General features: G+C 38.6%; 1 protein-coding gene across 9 annotated transcripts in view; it reads left to right on the plus strand.

The window, feature by feature from the left end:
- LOC100749423 (agrin-like) overlaps positions 1-22,912 on the plus strand; it is a 389,618-nt gene that overhangs the window by 333,000 nt on the left and 33,706 nt on the right. For all 9 annotated transcript variants that reach the window (XM_033324077.1, XM_033324078.1, XM_033324079.1 and 6 more), the window contains one exon: positions 19,144-19,380. In XM_033324077.1, coding sequence (XP_033179968.1) covers positions 19,144-19,380 — 237 coding nt within the window. The remainder of the gene's footprint in view (positions 1-19,143; positions 19,381-22,912) is intronic.

Here is a 22,912-nt window from a genome sequence, read left to right on the forward strand (position 1 = left end):
CGTGTTAAAGCGTGTAACGGATAAAGCGGAATCGTGGCAGGCGGCGTGCGTTCATCAGCGATAGCCGTGATGTTAAATGCAGTGGGAGGAAATAACTGTGGCAATTTTATACAAAGAGCACGAGAATTGGACTTTCATACGGAAAAGGGATTCGATTAGGTCGTTTTTGTTTGACGTTAATTGGCAGAGAAGCTATGTATTTTGCATTATATGCGAAGGACCAGTCAAATATGGGAATAATTAATAATAGCAACGTAAAGGTATTTCATATCGAAAGGATATGAGTATATCCTGCCATAGAAATCACAATTAAAATGACGTAAAATTTAATATACGATCAAAGAAATTTATCATTGTGACGTGTAACGTGAACGAACGATTCGTAAAAAAATCTGTTTGAACGTCGTGAACGAATCAACGCTACCAGCACTTCGTTTTACTTTTCTCTATCTTATAACATCTAGATAAATTTACTATGTAGAATTTACCATCCTGGTAAATAAATGTTATCAATTCTTTTACCCAATTTTGAACACTAATTCTTTCCTTTTATCTAAATTTTGAGTTTCAACATATGCTTGTTATTACTCTATTTAAAATATTCTTGAATTACATAAATCCTATCGTTTCCACGACAGTTTTACGCGTCGTTACAGATTCTCTTCTCGAGTTAATTTATATTCTGCAACAAATCATCGTGCGCGGCAACTTTATCCCGAAATTTCGACTAATTTCTCGGACAAAAATTAGTGTTGCAATGAACAGGGCAAACCGCGTAATAACAACGCCATGTCACATAACACAATCCGGCAACCGATAACTCGGTAAAGCTCGATCTGGAGCAGCATTTCGAGAAGAGAAAGAGAAACAGAAGAAGAAGAAAGTGAAGAGGGGCGTGAAAACAGTCGGTGTCGCAAGAAGGAACAGGAAGAAATGTTAAAATTTGTCGTGGTTAAAACGTGTCGCAGCGCCCTTAAGAGTGTGCGAGGCTCCACGCCACCCCCAACCACCTTAATACGGCGCTCAGCGATGGAAATAAATTAACGAAACGTAGCCACGTATTTTCAGTCGTTATCGTCACGGCGTATAGCTGCATACGCGTGCACACGTTCCGATTGCATCGAAATTTATCTCCAACGGCCGTGATTAATACCGCTGCCCTCACAGCCGCTATATATCACGCGTAATGATGTAATAACCGGTCTGCACTTTCGAGCACCAGGCTCTTTCTCTCCCTCTTCTTATCCCCTTTCCGTATCTTTGTTCCTTGCTAATAACAGCAAAAGAAACGGGGTCCGATGATAGATGAGAACCACGGTCCTGGCTGGTTCGATCGTATTAAATAAACATCGGCATCGAGCGGTGCACGATTCGGAAAGTTAACGATCCACCATTTGCATGAACAATGCGAATGTCCGATGCTTCTACTATCAACTCTAGTTTCTCTCTCTCTCTCTATCTATCTCCTTCTGTTTCTATTCCTTCTGCTGTCACCGGTCATGCGGCGTATAAACGACGCCATTCAAATACAATGCTACGAATTGTCGACGACGACTGAGATAAGAGATTTTGTAGAGATCGCCGTGATTCTTGATTGCAACACGGTCGATGACAAGCGTAACGACCCGTTCATGCTCGTTAAAAATAAAATTCGAGGAAGTTGCGCACGAGAGAGTTGAAATGATGAAGTTGCGATTCACAATCTTAAAATTACGAACGTTGATATTCAAAGTTGCAACAATGCGTCCCATATGGAACAGCGAAATCACGTTTCATATCCCGAGCGAGATTTTCACTTATCCAATAACATTTATGGATGATCCTGAGATGTTCCATTGAAAGTAACGAGATAATTACCGAGTCCGTGACCCGGTCGGAATTCATTCATTATCGAAGGCCGAACGATTCTTTTGTACGGCACCCGAATCGACCGGAACAATAGAGTTTTAAAATGCGAGTTCAGTCCTTTCGCTGGTCTACCGGTTTGGTAATTACTTCGCTCGATAAATGTTTTCAGAAGCGGCAACGAGGGTTGGAAAAGTGGCGGTGCTTTTCGTTGAATCCTCGTTTCCCTCTGCCAAGAATATGTATATGTGTGTACGTGTGTGCGTTATTTTTAAAACCATCACCCTGCAACCCCGAGCACCCCTTCTTTTCTTTCGTCTGTTTCTTTCTTCTCTTCCCTCCCCTTCCCTTTTCCTTTTATTCCTGTAGCTACATTGAGCACCTTTTTAACGACACGCCGAGCACGAGCATGCTTTCATGAATTATACATTCGGTTTACCTTACCAGTTCGTATAATTTTCCATCGTTAAATTGCTCGCGCGCATAAACTTTATTGCTTTTCAGCGCGTACCTTTTCCGCGGCCGATGTTTCATTGCCAACAGATGCGTTGCAATAAACGCTGTTTGTTTTCTTAAAAGACACGATAATTATAACGAGGTAGAGGAGTAAAGGAAACGGTGAAATTATCGCTGGAAAGTTGCACCAGGTGCGATGAACCGTGCCAACGATCGTAATCACACGTTGCATTGACAATTGTAATCCTGTTGCAACCGATTCTTCTTTGAGACGAATTATCGGGCACTTTTGTGTAGTAGGGTTTTCGACTTTTACTTCCTTTTTCATTTTTCCTCTTTTTTCTTTCTTTCTTTCTTTCTTCTTGCCTCTTCTCCTCCCTTTTTTAAATTTTACTTTATTATTCTATAGATTTCTCGATGAAAGGAGCCAGTTTCGGAGTAAAGAACAGAGTACCGTGTGTCCTTTTTATTTCATTCCTGACATTTTGTATTCGCTGCGTTTCGTAGCCATCTTTCGACCTTGTTACTCGAAAAGTTGTACGGAATTAAAAGGAAGTAGTCGCTCACCGTACGCAGTCAGAACGTATTCTTCGTTCGCGAAATGATTTCTGTTGCTCCCTTATTAGCAGTAATCGTATAATGAGAGTATTCTTTCAATTCGCGTTTCAAGAACCTATTTTACTTATCGCACTTTGTTTCGCATTAAATATTCCACTCGTGACAACTAACTTTAATAAACAAATCGCATCATCTGCTTTTGTGTAATTGACGTAGATACAACTATTCTTCCTCCTACTAAAAAATAACTTTACCCCTTTCGAGCCAAACTTTCAATTAAAACTTTGTCGCGTTTAAGATTCCAAGAATAAAGATAATGTCAAGTCTCCTTTTAAGCACGTTTTCTCCTCCAATTTACTCATTTTTAAACGTTGCCTTGTACAGCAGAGATGGAAAGGAGCACAGGCAAAAAAGGAAAAAAAGACAGAACAAGAAAGAAAGCCGCGCAAGAGGTCGAAGTCGAAACGAAACGAAAAAGCTGAGGTCCTTTTCTCCATAGACTTGGCCATTCATGGCAGAAATGGAACCCGGAATACAGTTAGAGCTCTTCTTATTTCTCCTAGAATCTTCTCTCTTTACCTTTCTATTATTTTGTTTTTATACAGCCCGCAGATTTCTGCGGAGAAAAAACTTTTACTTCCAACCTCTGGTAACGGACACTAACTATGCAGATGAAAAATTTACCGGTTCTCGCTGGCCTTCGCCATTTTCTCACGTTTCTGAACCAGACGAATCACTGTCTGACGCAACAAACGAGCCGCGCATTATTTTTACGGAACGCCCACGTATTTCCCCAAAGATGCCAGGGGACCATTATCCTCGTCATTTTTTTTCCTCTTCTTTCACTCTTGCTGTTTTTTCCACGTTACAAGTCGCATCGCGACTTTTCTCGTCCAAGCTTTTCATGGTTTTAACACCATTTTGGACTTTCCTCTGCGCTTCTTGCCATTAAACGTGCAATTGAAAATTTTCATATATATATATTTTACAATTTTATCAGCATCGTAAAATAGGCATACTTTATATATCGATATAGTTTTGACAGAAATATACAAACTCGTTAAGCAAATCCTGCGAAACGTAGAAGTAGTTAACAGTGTAACAAAGACGGCGCGGCGTGGCCGGTTAATGCGCATATGTTTATCTCGCAATTACGTGCATTCGTACGCCGCACGAACGTATCGCCCTGTGTTTTACCAAGCAGCGAGAAACATGCAGCGCTGCAGCGCATGCAAGACGTCCCAAACTATTGTTAGTGCCTGGTGTGCAGTAAATCGCGTTTAATATACGCCTTCCTGAAAGAGTTCGAGCATTGCAAGTCGGAGAGCAAACTTCGTGAATTGTGCAATGTACGGCTGTTCATATTGCTTTCGTTGTCATGAAGATGCGATGAATGAAGTGTCTGGATTCCGAGACATTGCCAGTTAAAGTTTCAAATTAAGCGTCATTAAAGATTAACTTAAATGCACAATACGAGGAAACCTTCCGCGTTGAGATAAAAAGATAATCGATTATTTTTCAGAGGAAATACTGTGCTTGTTTGCAATGTTTACAGTTTAAAACGTTTCTTTCTTAATTCGAGCAATAGCAAAAATTCCTTGTGTGCTCCGCAAATTGTTTGGTGATGGCCTAATTTTGCAGAGAGATGGGCAGATGGATGTGGTGTGGAAAATGTACGCAAAATCTGTCCATTTCGTCGGAACGATGTTGCGCATGACAGAGGTGGCGTCGAATTTTGTAAATTTTAGGAATTCTTCGAATTTCACGCGCTAAGGAATGCCGCAAATTAAAACCTTTCCTGTTCTAGCGGTAGCTCTCATCGAAATCAGGGACCCGTGTTAGAAAACGAAATAGCTGCGGCAATAGCGCGGGATGTCGCGAATTTCTGAAATTCTCCCATGATTTCCGGAACAATGTCACGAATTAAAACTTTTCAGACGGTATATGGAAATGTTCCGGCTTATATCGTTACTGTGTATTGGAAAAGTAAAGTAGCTGCGACGATGGGACGCAATTTTGCCGATTATTTGAGAGCTCAAACTCTCAAGTAATTACGGTCGATACTCTCTGATACTTTTTATTATACAATAAGGCCTCATTTGCTAAAACAAGCTTCAGAACATTATCTACTTTGTGCGCACCTTTATTAAATATTCCAGTTAGATTTTTGACTCGTGAAATTTCAAATGGACAAATTTCATCCTTACAAGGATAAATATATCTTAAAATTCTTATTCTCGATTTTCTGAAGAACTTTCCTTCTCACTCTATTCTCATTCGCATCTCTTTCTCTTGAACATTCTTCACTCGTTCGATAGAATTCAATCAATAAGTAAAGAAACAGTAGCACCTCTTCGAAGTAACATCCTCAGTTAATAGAAGGAAACACGCTCGTAATAACACACTTTGTTTCAAATCGACATTTCTCGAGATTGGATCCTGAAATATAGGGCTTTAAATTACCGTGTTAAAACACAATAGTGACGAATGGTGAAAATTCTGGAAACTAACGCGACCTGTATCTTTCCCTGAAATTTCGTATGTGCAATAATAACAAATAATAGAAAAAATTGCTGATTCAACGTCTACCATTGGCTACCGCATAGACGACCGGTTTGGGGTAGGTTCGTACCGACTGCAAGCGAGAGTTCTGACATAGAGAAGTACTGGATTATGTTCCACTTTAAACAGCAGTATCTCTACACTGAATAATTATTTAAATATGAAACATGAACCATTTTGAAGAGAAAGGTTTCAACTTTATAGAGAGTCAGAATTACTTAAAAACATTGGGGAACTTCGAAGCAATAATCGTGCAAGATTGTAAGAATTGTAATAAGTACTATTAAATGGTCTTTGCAAGATATATGGCGAGAAATACGTAAATTTTTGTGTATTTATATAATCTATACTCTACATTAATATAATTGATATCGCGCATTTATATAATTGATATTGCGCGTTTATATAATTTATATTGGGTATAATTTTAACGTTATAAATATTAATTGTTTTGTTTGACTTGAAAACGAAAGAAAGGGCATGTTTCGTATAAATCTGTTGCTCTGTTTACAGATGTGGCTTTTTATGGTACTGTAGAATTATGCTATATTATATCTAGTATATACACATTACAAACATTATGACTCTTACTTATTATTATAGTACAGGCATATCTTATGAAGTTAAGTACATAAACCAGATAACAACTTGATGTTACATATAGGTATCGATCTATTATCAGAACTACCACAAAACTGTAGTACTTGTAACACTGCTGAAAACCGAAACACATCTCCAAAGAAGCACGCACAGTCGCCTCGAAGTTTGATAACTTGATCTATGAAACCTCATAAAATCGCACTTGATGACTTCCGACACTTACCAGAATAAACTGGCTCCATACTAGCAAATTTCGTTAAAAATCTCCAGTCTTAAATTCTAAAAATCTAAAGATTCAAACGAGACAAAAGATCGTCAAATAATTCTAAATGACTATCTCAAAAAAATTTTCCTGCCACATAGTGTACATGCCATTTTCTGATCTATCCCACACGATTGCTTTTGATTAAATCACTTTCCTCCGAAATCCAGCCCGTTGACGAACGTAGTTCTCGAAACACGGACCATATCCCAGAGTAAAGATCAGATTTCGCGATAAGATCGATCAGAGTGTCCGCAAAATATTAATCGCCCGGCAAAATCCACCGGAGATCCAGATCCCGGAAGAGATAAGGGATACGCGAAGCCAGTCGAGATCGGAATCTCGGTGCTGTTCCACCGGTCGAAAAATCGCACGGATGGCTCGTGCACGAGCTCGGGCTGTCGTGTCTGAATCAGATAACGGTGTAATTGGGCTTTATCGAGGCTGGCTGCGCGTCAGTGAGTCCCTTGTTCGTCCTGTCGCATTCCCTGCCCAAGCGCGCTGCGTTCCCAGTTTACCCTCTTTAACCCCTTCGCTCTCTTACGCAACCCAGTTGTGGCGTTCGCCGTGTACAAGGCGAAGGGTCGGCGTTACGTTAATTAGCATAGATAATGGAGTGGCCTCGGTGGTGCACGCGTGTACCGCCCTTGTGGCACGCTTTCGAATAAAAGCGGTAGGAGGGTCAGATAAGTGGAACGGGTCCGTGTGCGGTCAGCCAACCAGATAAGTGGATCGAGGATGCTACCGTGCGGGCGGTCATTCAGAAAGATTATAGGATTCTCTGTCTTTCCAAGGTTACAGCGATTAGAAAGGACCTTCGATCTCGCAATTATTCTTTGTCCTGTAATAGGTATTATTTTAGTTTGGAATTGTCCCATAGATGGAGAAATTTCGATACAACGAAGCGTTCGCGTGCGTTTACTGTTTGCTAATAACATGAAATGTTTTCATAGAGGATTCGTAATCATCTAGGAAATACCAACGGGAATATTATCTATAATATAGATATTAAATATAATTAACATATTATATTACTTTAGATTTTATTATATTATATTATACGATCATTATGTTTTATTGTATATCACACGTAAAACTAGATGTAACACAGAGAATTCTTTGATAGGTAATCCTTTGTTGTTACGTTCAATTATACTTACAATACGTAGTCAGGGATTATTTTTAGTTCCAATTATCCAGCAGGACGTCAAAGTTTATGAGTTAGGTGACAGCGAAGATCATATCATCAAGGTAGAAGAGAAAGCTTCCATGAAGCTTCTTTTAATTATTCATTTCGGTCATTATTAAATTTTCATTTCGTCGCTAGGAGAAAAATTCTGTGTTTTTCCTTCCTTTTTAGAGCCATTAACCTTAATGAAATTCTTTATGCATATTGTTACGACATACTCACATTAGCTCAATGCATTTTCATGAAAAACTCATACGTTTATGCTTCGTAAATCTTCGTTTTCCAACAACAAAAGGTTAGTGTTCTTATATGACCTGCCCTTAATCGAAACGTTAAATTTCTTCTATTCTAAAAATGTAGAGGGTACATTTATCCGATCGATTGTGCAATTTTTCGTATTATCATTGTTGGTACGAGCGATCGTAAGAACTGAGATTTCCCACGTGTCTATTTAGCCAGCTAGCGATTCGCGTCAAATCTCGTTACAACACACGAACCATAGACTGGATAATATTCAATCCAGTGTGCGTGATTATGGAACGGTATTAAACCCATTACTGGTTTCGCATGGTTACATTTAATTATATTTGTTGCGCCAACTGGAATGCAATTACAATATTGCAAATTATAGAACGAGTAGTAATTAATTTTCACACAAGTTCGAAATATTTTACGATATTACAAATTCACCGTGTTATTTGTTGCTCTCGCGTGTCGTTCACACACCGCATAACACAATAATCAATGCCATAATCCGCACATTGTAATCGACTGTGAAAACGTGCCACGATTACGATAGAGAATCTCGCTAACCTTCATCCAACGTTGCTATCGTGTGATATAAAGTAAACAAATTACCCAGTCTGGTTTCCATATTCTTTACGACCTAATAGCTCGCGAGACACCGATAAATTTGCGGATAGCAATTACTCGAAGGTGCATTAAATCGACCTCGTCATTAGCGAATTCCTAGAATCGACCAAGTGAAATGATACACGGTTTAAATCAGGATCGAATATTTCTAATAAACACAAACACCGCGTTTCAGTTACGTTAATAGGGTCATTGACATTCCGATGACAGCAAGTTAATTCATCATGCGAGAGCGACGCAACGAGATTTCGAAAACTTCAATCACCTTCTTCAGTTCACCAAACCTCAATTGTATATTCGTGTCGCTTATGGATGACAAAAATTTTTGCACGATCTTAATTACCAATGCACTATATTAGGAATGCACACGTTGTCGTTGTTGAAATTCAGGTTACCGTTCCCTTTGCTTTTGAGCCGGTCACAGATAAATAGAACGAGGACAGTGGTGGTCAGACAAGCAGATAAGCGACCAGGACAGTTCAGAATCGATTGTACATCTAAACTTAACCAAGCGTGACCCTTTTGTTGTTCCAACGGAACACGAGGAACGTCGAAAGAGGTGAATAATTACGTTCGTGAAAATCGGATGAATTATTGGTCTACCGTTACGATAAACAAAGTGAAATTTAGGAGGGCAATTCTGATTAATGATTGCGCGGGAAGTAATTTTATAATCACGAGGGGAAGAAAGAAAGGAATGAGTTTAATATTTAATGAAATTTGGCAAAAGAATTAAATTCACCGGCCTCTCTGACCATGTAATATAGAATTCCGTATTATGGAATTAAATTATTGTTCCTAATGGAAGGACATACGTGTGCACGCGTTATTCGAAGTAAATTACGACTATGTACGCTTAATATTAATAATGAGGCTGGCTGGTTGGCAAAGGTAAATGGAACAAATGGAGTTTTTCAACCAAATGAAACTGACTATTCGAATGATGCTCAAACAACTCTGAATTGCTGTTGCATATTAACAGCCAGCTAATAGTCGTGACCAGCGGGATACAGTATCGCGAATAATTACTTTTCGCAATAATTTGCTTTGTTACGTTTTAATGGAAACAATAACGTATCGTTAATGTGCTAACAACGCCAAATCATTCTGCATTTTGCAACATTGTAAGTTAATCCCGGCGATTAATTACAATGACGGAAGAAAGTATGTGTTCGAGATGTAAACGCGATATCATTGTATCGAGAATTGGAAAATACGCTGCGTATTGATACCATAATATATTGGAATGCTGATTTACAGGCAGAAGGAACTTCTCTGAGAAAGTCTTCATTAATCTCGAATTCTCTATAAAGTAAAATTGAAAGCAACGATAAATTACCGCCGGAAACGTTTCACAGTATAAACGCTTATTAACGAAATTCTCAATGAAAGATAATTAATTCCCGAAATAATTGTAGATCTATCATAACTTCTCTACTGTGAAACGAGCGATTTTTAATCCATGTTTACACGTTTGTCTTTCACTTTCGAGCGTTTTCAGCGTGAAAATGTTCTCGCAAATATCGGACGATGATGTAAGTCACGTCGTATAACGTGTCGTCGTGAAAAGTGGAAAAACGAGCGACCTAGAGCCGACAGCGTTTGCCCACGGGCCGGCTGCTTCGATCCTGGTGCGTTATTACGTTATTACACCGGTTGGCTTAAATTCCGTAGCAAGATACGATCTGGAACAGTTCCTCGGTCGCTGGAGACACAGTCAACCTCTTATGCGTGGGAATTGTATTAGTATTTTCGAGCGCTCGAACCGAACGTGCTAGGAAATGAAATAGAATACAATACGAGGTGCGCTAGAACCTCATCTCGAAGTTATGTTAGAATCAGATTCTCCGGGGACGTCTTAACGTCGTTTCTCTTATTATATTACGATAGAATTGCCATGCTTTTGGGATTCGAACTGCGATAACAGACTTTTAATGTCGAATAGACGATGTTACTTGCTACATGAGACGTACGTTCGACGACATAGGGAGGGCTTGGTTCTTTAATCGAGTAGTTTAAGAGTCTAGCGCGACGTAGATAGTAGTTTCAAATTTGATAAGAATTGAGAAGAACAGGATTTTAGGAGACGTGTGGTATACAATTTTCTTTTTATCAAATATATATTTTAATTATTAATATAGTCTAAACAAAAAAAAAAAAAATGGGAAGAAATGTAAGAACAATAGAACTTCTCGTTCCTCCCAGCAGTCTTCTCGAATAATTTTTGAAAGTTCAGAAAGTAATTGCGCAATCTCGAAGAGCTTTATTGACGTCGTAAAATAAATCCTCTCTCGTTTGTCTTAACAGTCGAACGAGACCGACAGGTCAAGATTATCGCGTTTGAAAAGCCGGGCGATGTCACGACGATGGGTAAGGGGAATGAAACAGAGGAAAAAGGAAAAAAAAGATTTTCGTGGAAAAGCGACGAGGAAAAGAGAAAAACAAGAAGAAGCCGCTGATGTTACAAGAGTCTCGTAATTAAGCCTCGCGATAATTGCGCTTTTAATACCTCTTCCTCTAGCTTTAACTCGCTTTTCTCTTTCTTTTTCTGCGACGATGTTAGGATCAGCCGAATAGAACTGTACGGAGCACGACGCGAACAAAGTCCATTGTTTCCGTTGAATGAGGCGAGAATTGATTAGTGATTTGATCCGTTAATGACACAGTGACAAAAGAACGAACTTTCGATCAACCTGTAAAAATGCTCGACACGTCTGCCGTGTTTGTAACCAATGAAATGGTAATTGGAACTTGAAATAACATAGTGTGACACGTTTTTAGGATGGATGTGGCTTGGAATATTGATAGATAATAAAAATTGGATCAAAACATAATGTAGTATACGTAAAATAAACAGAAATCTGATTAAAAAGATAAAATTCTAAATGGCACTAAAATTGAAACGTTATAAACGAAATTGTAGTGGAATTGTTCCGTGCTAAATATTGATATGTATACTATATTATGTTATTGGAAAATTGAACGTTGCGTCAAATGTAAACAGATTGAAGAATGGTGACATTGAATAGCGTAGAATGAATTTTTAATCTATCAAACTAAATCACATCTTTTTACAGAATTTTAGCACATTTACAAAATCATAGTACATTAAGATACAAGCTCAAACGTGTTCTTAATTCCATCTACATCTACGTAGGTAAATTAGTAGTAATCGTACGTTCATCTGTTCTCTCAAAGCAAGCTCGTCTACTCAAGTATTTTTTAAGGTTTTAGTTACTATTTTAATCTTAATAAAATCCTATTTCATTTTTATTCCCCTTTGTATCCTTGGGCTGGACGTTACTGATCCAAAACACACGCGATTCAAAATTATGCGAAAATTATACGTCTCGTCCCTTTTATACATTTTCGGCGCGCGAACGTAATGGGCCATTTTCGTGGAACAGACGTAACATGGAAGACATGGAATCGTCGAGAACGCGTTCACATAATTTCGCAGACCGGTCTTATCGGGAACAGCGTAGCACATCATCCTCTCGATCCTTTCACACAACGGAGCTCAATCCCAAATTCAATCTGATGCCTTTACTACCGACGCGCTTTGACCGAACAGCCCATATCCGCTTACGACCATAGAAACGTCCGCCTGACAGGCGAAACTCGCTCGTTAATCACGACAGTCGGATTCTCCCTCCTTCGGTCTCGTTTATGCGGATTCGATCCACTACACTGTGTTGTATCGGCGCTGTGCGGTTCTCCTCGCCGTACACGGAAGAATAATTTGTTTTCCAGAGCATCTTGAAGCATGTTTAAAGGCCCGGCAGAATTTATGGCGTTCGCGAGATACAGCTCGCGAGATTAACGACACACATCGACTCAAGATTGATTAACAGCCCGTCTACAGATTCCAAATGGAAAAAACATCCGTCTCCTCTCTTCTTTTTTTTTTTTTTTTTTTTTTTTTTTTTTTTTTTTTTTTTTTTTTTTTTTTTTTTTTTTTTTTTTTTTTTTTTTTTTTTTTTTTTTTTTTTTTTTTTTTTTTTTTTTTTTTTTTTTTTTTTTTTTTTTTTTTTTTTTTTTTTTTTTTTTTTTTTTTTTTTTTTTTTTTTTTTTTTTTTTTTTTTTTTTTTTTTTTTTTTTTTTTTTTTTTTTTTTTTTTTTTTTTTTTTTTTTTTTTTTTTTTTTTTTTTTTTTTTTTTTTTTTTTTTTTTTTTTTTTTTTTTTTTTTTTTTTTTTTTTTTTTTTTTTTTTTTTTTTTTTTTTTTTTTTTTTTTTTTTTTTTTTTTTTTTTTTTTTTTTTTTTTTTTTTTTTTTTTTTTTTTTTTTTTTTTTTTTTTTTTTTTTTTTTTTTTTTTTTTTTTTTTTTTCGTGGCCAGAAACTCGTAACCAAGTCGTGTCGAAGTTCACGCGCGAAAGTTTCGACCGCCGCGCGAATTATAAGCGGCGACCCAATTTCCGATACCGACCGCCAGCTGACGCGTTCCCTGTCCCTGGAAACCTCGTGACATCGGTTATCGCGAAATTTACTTTCCTACGAGATGCAGTAACGATCTTCAATTGGAACGTGATTTAGGATCGTAAAAATACTAGTCGACGATGGAAGGATGTTAAAAAATATCGCATACGTAACTACTTCGAATAAATATTAGAAAGATGAAAAGGTAAGAAAATGTATCAATTTCCCAAGCATCTTATTTTGTCGTGTTTCTTATTTGCTATTAAAATACGGCAAGGTATAATTCTCCGAACGTCGTCTTTCTCGTTTCTCTTCTGATTCAGCGTTTCCTTAAGCTCGCTCGACCGCCCAATCGCTAAACGAGGTGGTAAATAAATGGAACAAATAAAACTCCCTCGGTTGAAATCCGCCAGTCACAAGTAACCAATAAAAAGGCGGTAACAGTCGGTTGCCATAAGTAGCAGCCATTAAAGTGGAGTAATGGGCTCTTGTACATTACGGTAGTGAGATTATTGAATAAGACAGGCGAAGAAAAGGCGAATTCTTGTCTTGGAACGACCTTCGTCATCACTCCGTCGTTCGAATCCACTTCTACGTTTCCCGGTCGAATAATATCCGGGCTGTTCTTAAAGTTTGCCTAACGAGGCTCATTTGACACAGTCCGGCTCTACTGGCCACACACAGACGACCCTTCGAACCTATTATTCGCTCCTCTTGATCCTCCCCCTTCATCTTCCTGGCTGTTATCTGCCGAAACGTTCTGCCATGCCTCTATACAGACCACATACGTTTCGATAATGACCCACTAATTGGCAATCATTGGGACATAAACTGGCAATTCGATCGTCGATCATTTCGTCATCGTCTTTAGACGTTTACTGTGGAAAGCGATGTTTCCTATGTTTAGAGAGAGAGAGAGAGAGAGAGAGAGAGAGAGAGAGAGGAACTTGTACATTTTTGCACTAATATTCGAGTTTTGAGAAATTGTAAAAATTGTTCTCTGAGAAATTCGAATTTTTATTGTTCAGAACAAATTGTATTAGAAATCGTGTTTAAAAATGTTATACTTTCTCCGTCGTTTTGACACTCGGTTCTTTTGAATTACTGTGAGTAGTAGAAATACGTACGAAAAATACAGGAAGATCTGAATTTTATAATATACATTTCAATACCAGGAACGTTTCCAGCTAAAAATTCTTCAACGGAAGTGAGAGAATGATGACATTTATTATCTTGATATCCTGGTGATATAATATATTAGGTACGTGGCTTCGTACGATCTGATTCTCTAGATACAGTAAAGCTATTTCTTTATGGAATTTATGTTATAGATTTTTATGCGATGAATTTTTTAAGCAACTGAATGAATCACGAATAACTGCGAGGTCGATAAAAATACAACAGAAAATTATTAGCGAGTGATTTCGTTATTGCTTATTTCATCGGGTTTCTTTCAAATAGAAACGTGATAAATTATTCGTAATTTACCAGAGTTAAAACGGAGATATGTAAAATAAACGCAAATACTGAATACACATACACACACACACACACACACACATATATATATATTACATGCTTATATTGATATAATATTTATGTTGATCGTTATTACGGTATAATGCGCGAACAAGATTGAAGAATCTTTCTTTTAATTATCATTATTATTTCCTGAATGAATATACAGAAATAAATAGCTATACAAATTTAATATAAAACGGGAATAGTTTGGAAATTTAATGTTTTTCCACAATTTTAGTATTTTTTTTATTTTACTAAAAAATGTTTAAATTTCAAGATATTCTATCGCTATTTAATCCAAAATAAACATTAGGCGTGCGGACCTCACAAATACAGACATATCGTTTTCACATAATAATCAAAGTACCATATAGCTCGAACTCTCGTAATATGCACAAAACTTAACAGGTTGTGTATTTCATACATCGTGTTATTCCGTATGCTGATCAACAGCTAACGATTTATCTAAAATTGAATAGTCGCGTACATACACAAATCTCGTCAAAAATGCAATAGAATAAATAATTGCAGTTCCATCACGGAGTAAACATAATGGCAGGAAAACAGGAAGGAAAACAGGAAGGTTGGGCGATGGCCATCGACGTTTGACAGACTTTTCGACGACCTGTGCGTCGGTTGTATACGGGAGTAATGCGGTGCTCGCTGATAATAAATTATCCGTAAGCGGCGAACAGCAAGCTGCGACGGTCAGGTGCTCCGGCAAAAACCGACAAAATGGATTATTAATTACTATATCACGTCGCCCCCTGTGGGTAGAGGCTGAACGAAACGAGAGAGAGAAACTTTGACGAGGTTTTTTTTGCGCTCGAAATTCGATCGTCGTAGTACAGAACCGGTATATTTAAGATGGATATTTCCATGTAGCTCATAAAGGAGAAATTGAAGACAGCGTCAGTGATGGAATATTCGTTTATCGTGCGACGCAATGTTTGCAAATTCGAATGGTTGTATCAAGGTTCTTCTTTTTTCAAATTATTAATTCGATTTATTTAATCTCAAATCACATATATTAAACTTCGATGAATTATTTATCGTACATATGCCGGACAGCAAGTATGCAAGGTATGACGCAATTGGGAAAAATAAATTTTTCGAAAAATCAGCTTTGAAATTGAAAGTTTAAATAAAGCAGTTCAAGGAACGAGTAAAAATCCGAAGCCTTCTGAAGTTTTTAATTTCCGGATTTGCAAAACATTTGCAACGAAAATGACAACTGTAAAGTTAACAAAGAGATCACGAATCACACGTTCAATACCACGCTCCGTTATACTTTCCGCCGTCTGAGTCGGTCATTCAATTTTCCATGATCGTATAGCAACCATCATTCGTACAAGATTGGTTCGCGAGCTCGATTAAGCTGGCTTTTCAATTCTATTCCGTATGCAACTAACTGATATCCGATGTTATTTCGTTCGACTGAATGGTCGCGCGATAGTTTTGTACGGAATGTTAATCTTCCAACCGTTAAATGAACAAACGCTGCGGATTAAACGCTGGATCCGTATGGCCGAAAAAAGATGGAAATTTAAATACTGATCGATTGTTCCTGCTTGTCGGCAACCGAAAAAAGTTCCAGACTGTTTTTCATTCGAATACGCCATTTGTTTTCAGGTATTTCGCAGTTTCAAAGAAATGAATAGTAGACGAATATTTGTACAATATTTTCTCGGAAAGGAATTGCGTTTACTTTTGTTCAACATATACGTGTTTATGGAGAACGATAAATTATTCGGTCGACACTTTTGTACAATTCATTCTACCGACTGAATAATTAAGTTTCAAAATGTAAGGAAAGTTGGTTCGTAGTCCAGACGCAGAAGCAATAAACGCTGTAGAAATTTTTAACTTTAGCTTAATTTAACTTTCAAATTGATCCTATCAAAATTTCTTGCCAGCCTTCGAGAAGTGAACAGAGCGGGAACTTCTTCCATGCTTATTTAAAGATGTTTTCTGTACAAATAGTACCTTTGGAAAGTGTTTGCATTATCGTTCGTGCGTGTGAAACGTTCGCAGAAACGTTTCAGTTAGATCAAGGCAGTTGTTTGAACGTTAGGCAAATCGGTTAATGCAAACGAGAGACTATACCGAAGGGGTAAGAGTATCGGGGACAAGAGAAATAAACAAATTAAATTAATTAATTCCTCGAAATATTTACTTAATCAATGCTAAATCTATTCGTATCGCAGAATAGAACATTCCTATTTATTTCTACTCGTAGAAACTATCTACACGTATGTACTGAAATTTCAATCGTCTATTTTATACGCATGATAAGAAAAAAAAATACAATAAATGCCTTGGATGAAAAATATGGTTGCAATAATATCCAAGCAAAAATTCCCTAAATGGTGTAAAATTCATTCGACTATTGCGAAAATGTTGAACGATATTCTGGCGATAGCATTTTCGGACTCGTTGGAATATCTAAAAGGCCAGGTTCTCGTCATCCCGATTTATTAGGTTCTGGCCAACGTTACATTAGGAAAATTCGTTCCATTAGGAAGATTGCACGGACGGAAAGGGACAAATCGAACGGCACCGTCCTCGCCGGTTGGATAACCGATCACTAATTGCTTTTGTCATACCGATAATTAATAATGCATCGATCGGAACGGCGGCGCGACGATGAGTGGCCGACGAATTAAATGCGTTAACGACGATAATCGGGTTGCGGTGAATGGTAAATCGAAAATACACCAGGACGGGAGTTATTGAATGCAAACGAGGCTGCGATCCATCATCCGGCCGAACTACTAGCTTTCGACGGCGGCGTGAACGTTTACTGCCACTACTGGTGATCGTCGCTGGACCTAGTGTCAACGACTCGCGGTTCAACGTGTGTATTTCGCACAGAACGATGAGCTTCAAACGTATATTTATGATAACAGAATAATCCCCTGAGATAGTTCAAATCATCTTAAATATCAATTTAACGCCCTCGATTATTTTCTGTGATCTTTAAGTGCGATCCTGAGTAGTAATAACATGATCTTGATTGCCGCTTATGGGATTTGATTAACCTTAAATTATCACGTTTATACGATCCTTTGTTTAAAATAAAACATAATATAGAAAGAAAATAGGGCGTTAAAAAAGATAGATACTCAGTGTGCTCAGTGTGCTCAATATGTCGACGCGAGGAATGTAAGAATTCGTAGTTAAATGTCAGAACTCGTCCAGTTTTATGCTTCTTTCAAATCGATTGAAGAGGAATTTGATTTCTTTTCTGCTCTGTTTGAGCTTTATATTAACGGCATATTTTTGAAAATATTTTTCATTTTTGCTGATGCGAGGACACTGGACCTGTGAATCGTGCTCGACATGGTTCGTTTCATTTGTTATTGTACATATTCTGTAAAGAATTCTCAAGCATCGGAATGTTGAAGATGTCACATTCGCATTTGATACGAGCTCGTCCACTGTCCTTTATTTTCAAAGATGGAAAGAAGGTTGTCTGATGAAACGCATGACGTAACAACGATGAGAGATGAATGGTGGTCGGCTTGATTTGCAGAAGAGGCAACGGAAGAGGTGACGAACGATGCTAGGAAAAGCCGTGTTGGTACTGTGTGGAGTGTTGACGATATCCCAGTGTTGCTACGTTTTTCCAAAAGGTACTTGAACGCAAATAACGAGCGTAACGACGACGCTCTATGTCGAAAATCGTAACGAAGGTCCGGAAGAAAGGCTTGTGCACTGTCACGAACTTGAGAATATTCCGTGAAGTAGAATATTCAAAAATAATTTCACGGGTTAATTTCTCATTCATGAAAGAAAACAATAAACGTATAGAAATAATTGAAGAAGGGGTTTTGTAAATTTTAAGAAAGCATTTTCTCCTGTCGTATAAGCAAGAAGATGGACGGAGAAATATCTTTTTCTTTAAAACTTTTCGTTTAAATTATTCTTCGGTGTATGTTAGTTTCATCTTTCTTCCTTTTGCGTTATCCATTTTGATCGAATTTCAATTTCTTGCTACTTTAATCGATTCTATTTATATCACAAACAAATTAAACGATTCTAACATAAATAAATTATTTTTGCAACCTATTTCTAAAATACTCCACAAAAGCCAAATGTACCGCTCCTTCAAAATATAGTCTCCTATTATCATTAACCATCTTTTATCCAGGTTACAAGAACAAGCTACTTCTTTCCTCTATTTTCCTACCCGTGTCTCGTGTCGTTCTACCAGAAAGAGGCCATGATATCATAGCTATGGCGAACGAGAAGAACGTTTTAATTGGGCTTACTATTCTCTGTTCCTTCGCCAGTGGTTCCATTAAAAATTTTCACCGGCTTAGCCGCGGCTGAATATTCGTGGACGGCTTTTATCTGTTCAAATCCCGAGAAGAAAGGAGAACCGAGGGCCGGCGAGCGCGGTCACGGTTCGTACGCTGTATTTTATCACGCTGGCTAAATCCTCCGGTAGACGATACTTTATTCATCGTGAATCGCGCGGATTTAATTTCACGCCGCTTTACGACGCGCCCCATGTTTACGGTTTGTAATTACATTTGATGTCGGAACGACCGTGATGCCGGTAAAAAAATTATCGATTAAACGTGCCCATCGCCATCCTTCCTATTCGTCAAATTGTTTCTCGCAAGATGATTTTCCTGTCCTGCTTCAGCAACTTTAACGATCTCCCTTTCTGGTGGAAGATTGTAATTATTCAGAATAACTAGGCGATTATCAATATGCAATTTGGTAATTGAGAAATTTACATTCGCTTAATGTTCGAATATTTACTCGTCGAACTGTTTCAATCGAATGCCAATGGCCCTACGACTGTTCGAACAATTGTTAATTCAACGACATCACCAATTTTTGTTACAGAAATCAAGGACCCGTGTGCGAAACTAAATTGTACTCAGGGTGCGCAATGCGTACGAAGCAGAGACGGAAGCAAAGCTTCCTGTGAATGCTTGGAATCCTGTCCGAATTTAGGGGATCACGAAGGATCGAGCCCTGTCTGCGGCACAGATGGGACCGACTATCCGTCTCTTTGCGAGTTGAACAAGGCAGCGTGCGCGAAGGGTGTTAATATCACGGTGGCATTTCAAGGCAAATGCGGTAAGTATTTTTCTTTCGACTGCAATACGAAACATCTATCTTTTGCTTCCTTGCGAGTTATATCTTGTCGTATAGCGAATCGTGTTTCTAAATTCCGATTGCATCGCTGAAGTAGGATTCCAAAAAAATACTATGAATGTTTTCCTCAAGGATAGCCAAACCTTCGTTCAATTAAAAGCTAAACACTTTACGATCATAAAGAAACGAGCTTTCTATCGTTTCAGCTTAATTTCTAGTTTGCATGGAACTCGTTTCTTTTTTCGAGAAATAATTGTAAATGGCTAAGAGACGCAAAATGACGCAAGAAATATCGATCTTGGAAGGAACAAACGATAGCAATGTAAGGCAGGTAGCACGCTGCAAACACTTAAGATGCATGCCTAAGAATCTCGTATTTCATCGCGATGTTATTTATCGAGAGCGAAAGCGTACTCGGACTCCGAGATAATCCAGCAACGGGGCCTGCAGCGGAAACAAATATTTACTGAATCGAAGTCGAGCCGAGCTTAAATATCGAGGTTTGTACGTATTTACTTGCGACTTTATGCACGCGATCGAGATTACTTCCGGGCAGATGCGGTCGTTTACATTCGCGACATTCTGCGTATTTCTCGGTGATATCCTTATTCGCGAAATTCGTAACCGTGAAATCGTGATTCCAGAGGAACGGATCTCTTTCGTTTATATCGCTATCCGAATATAGAAGAAAGTTTTATTTATTTAGTATAAATATAAGAACATTGCCTCAAGACGATTCTAATAATTGGATAAACGGTAAATTTGTTAATGAAAGATACTTGATGAACGGAATATATCGTTGGGAGATAGAAAGTTTAAAGAACGTGCTTGCTGAACCGATCGATACGTTCCATTTCAATTTCACAACTCACAGATTAAAAGCTGACTTTATTTTCATTTGTCCTCGTGCCTTCCACCAATAAACTTTCTATCGTTTCAAGCACAATACACGCCTTTCTTTTTTTTTTTTTTTTTGCTCGCTGAATACTAATTCTTGACAATCGTTGATTAAATACAACGGTTTAAAATCTGTACCATTCAACCGCGGGATAAAAGCCTTCAATCCTAAAACAATTCTTAATTTTCTGTCGCGCGAGTGCGCGCTTCGTTGACCAGTATAATTAATCGGCGATTTCGTTATGCAATGCTCGACAATTGAAAAATACGACGAACTAAGCGAAAGGCCGGCAGAAGACTGAGAAACCTAAACGACTGCAGAAGAAACCGAGGGTGTGACGCGAAATCGTCGGAAATCCGCAACATCGGTCGAAAGCAACGAGAAGACAGTGATAAATTAGCAACGTGCGAGTAGCATAAACAACCGACACGTATTTGCTGAAGCTAAATCGTTTCGCACAAACATACGTTCTGTGGAAAAGAAAGCGTAAATCGTGCAAGTAAATTCCAAAGCTATAGCCAGTCAGATGGAACGTATATTCGCCATTTACCGTCCGATTAAACCGATTCTTTTCTATTGACGAGAAGAATCAAGTTCTTGCTCTTTCGCCCCTCCTCCTACCTCGTTCGCTTCAAATTAAAAGCAACTAACCAGAAGAGAAGAGGGAAGAGCTTCTTCATACCGTTTTTTCGTTTTTTCTAGCTCATTTTCAATTGTCAGTGTACGTCTCTTTATACTCCAGTTTCTTTCTCCATCTAATTTTCCCTCTGTTCGTATACCTTTTACTCGTGGTGATCCCTTCCTTTGATATAGCTTGTAAGACTTCTCCTCCTTATTCCGCCTGCATTTATATTTATCTTACGCTTTACCTTCAACTACACGCGTTTTTTTCGCTTATAATTTTCTCTTCGGGCACGATAGTAATGTTCCAGAAGAAAAGTGTTCTTCTGGAACGTTCCTATTTGAATGCAGCTTTCTGCACGATTAAACAACTTCTATCTTCTCTGTCGTGCGTCCTATTCTACTGCATATTCCTAGAAATTACTGTTCAGAAGATTAGAATTAGAATTAGAAAATTCTAGAATTAGAAATTTAGAATTTCTAGAAAAAGAAATGTCTTAGTTGTTATTTGCTTCTTATTACAAAAGAATACAATTGTATTCTTACCGGCATATTGCAAAAGGCCTGTGGATTAACAAGTTTATCCGCACCTTCCTCGTTCCTTTCTTTCGCTTTGCACTCAACCTCGTTTCTTCGTTCTCATTTTGCTCTTCTCATTTTACTCTTCAGCATTCTACATCATCCATACGAACCTTCGTTTCTTCCATCAGTCCCTTGATTCTCTCTCTTTCTATCCTTTGTTTTATTGACCAATCTTCCCTTTACCTCTGTCCATCCCATCGCTTTTACCTTTTTACCTTTACCAATCATCTGTCCTTTTTTTATCTTCTCCGCGTATCTCACGTCGCAGCTCCTCTCATTCCCACCCTCCTGTTAGAATTCGCCTGATCGAGCTTACGCCCTTCAGATTTCTTACTCGGCTGTTTATCCCCTGTCCAACCCTAGTCGTCTTGTGCCCTCTCGACCGAAGGCTAGAACGCAGTATAAACTCGGCGGGCGCTTAATCAACCGAGTAGTAGAGACAAATGTTTGATCAGACAGGTAGTTGCGAGTAAAGGAGGCAACGTTTACTTAGGATTAGGCAAGTCCATCCGCCGACGCTTCGTCTGCTCACATCCATTCCGTTGCTTTTTATTCTTCAAACGGACGCGATGATAATCGCGGACGGCGATTCACGAACGTCAGAAAACATCGATCCGTTTCCTCTTCCAAGGCGTCTTCCTCGCAACGCAGTTGCTCTTGATGTTTCTGTAAAATCGAAGGATAAAGAGCAACCGGTTGAAAGTGAAAATTGCTAAAAAATGTTATACAATCACAAGGCTTATGCGAACTTGTAAATAGCGCGAGGGATGCTAGAGAATTGTACCGTTATTGCGTCGAGTCTAATAATCGAGTTGCACAGAGAACAACGAGACTTAATAATCAGTGACGAGGACACTGAAAAGATTGGACGAAACCGTCGCATCGTTCGACCGAGCGTCTATTCTTCTCGGTTCGATTCTCATCGAAGTGAAAGTCACGATAGAGGGAGAAATAATAGAGAAAAAAGAAGAAGAAAGTCAAGGGTGTCTTTTATCAATCGTATTCAGTCGCTTCACGTTGGTGAGATGGTGAAATCAATAATAAATTCCATCGGCATGGGACCGATCGTGGCTCGTTTCTAACTAACCCAGCCCATCCCTGACCCCTCCTAATTTCTTCGGCAACGAGGACGCCGAGTCAGGGGTGGAACGAGCTGGGTCGCGAATCTCAAGTGGCTGCGACGATAAATCAAATTAGCTCGAAACTTTCGAGACTTTTCGATCGTCACCCACTCCGTTTCCGCCCCGCGCGATCTACTGTCGAGCCTTTTTCGTTCTCCACCGTCAGAGACGATTGGCCCGAGGGTAAATTGAAAAAAAGAGGGGGGAAATGAGTTTTCGAGACAGACGAACTTTTTCAATGATTGAAAGTAGCAGCAGCAGCAGCAACAGCGGCTGCTAACGGCGCGGGTGG

The sequence above is a fragment of the Bombus impatiens genome, unplaced genomic scaffold (assembly GCF_000188095.3).
Source record: "Bombus impatiens unplaced genomic scaffold, BIMP_2.2 scf_1461, whole genome shotgun sequence".
Classification (NCBI taxonomy): domain Eukaryota; kingdom Metazoa; phylum Arthropoda; class Insecta; order Hymenoptera; family Apidae; genus Bombus; species Bombus impatiens.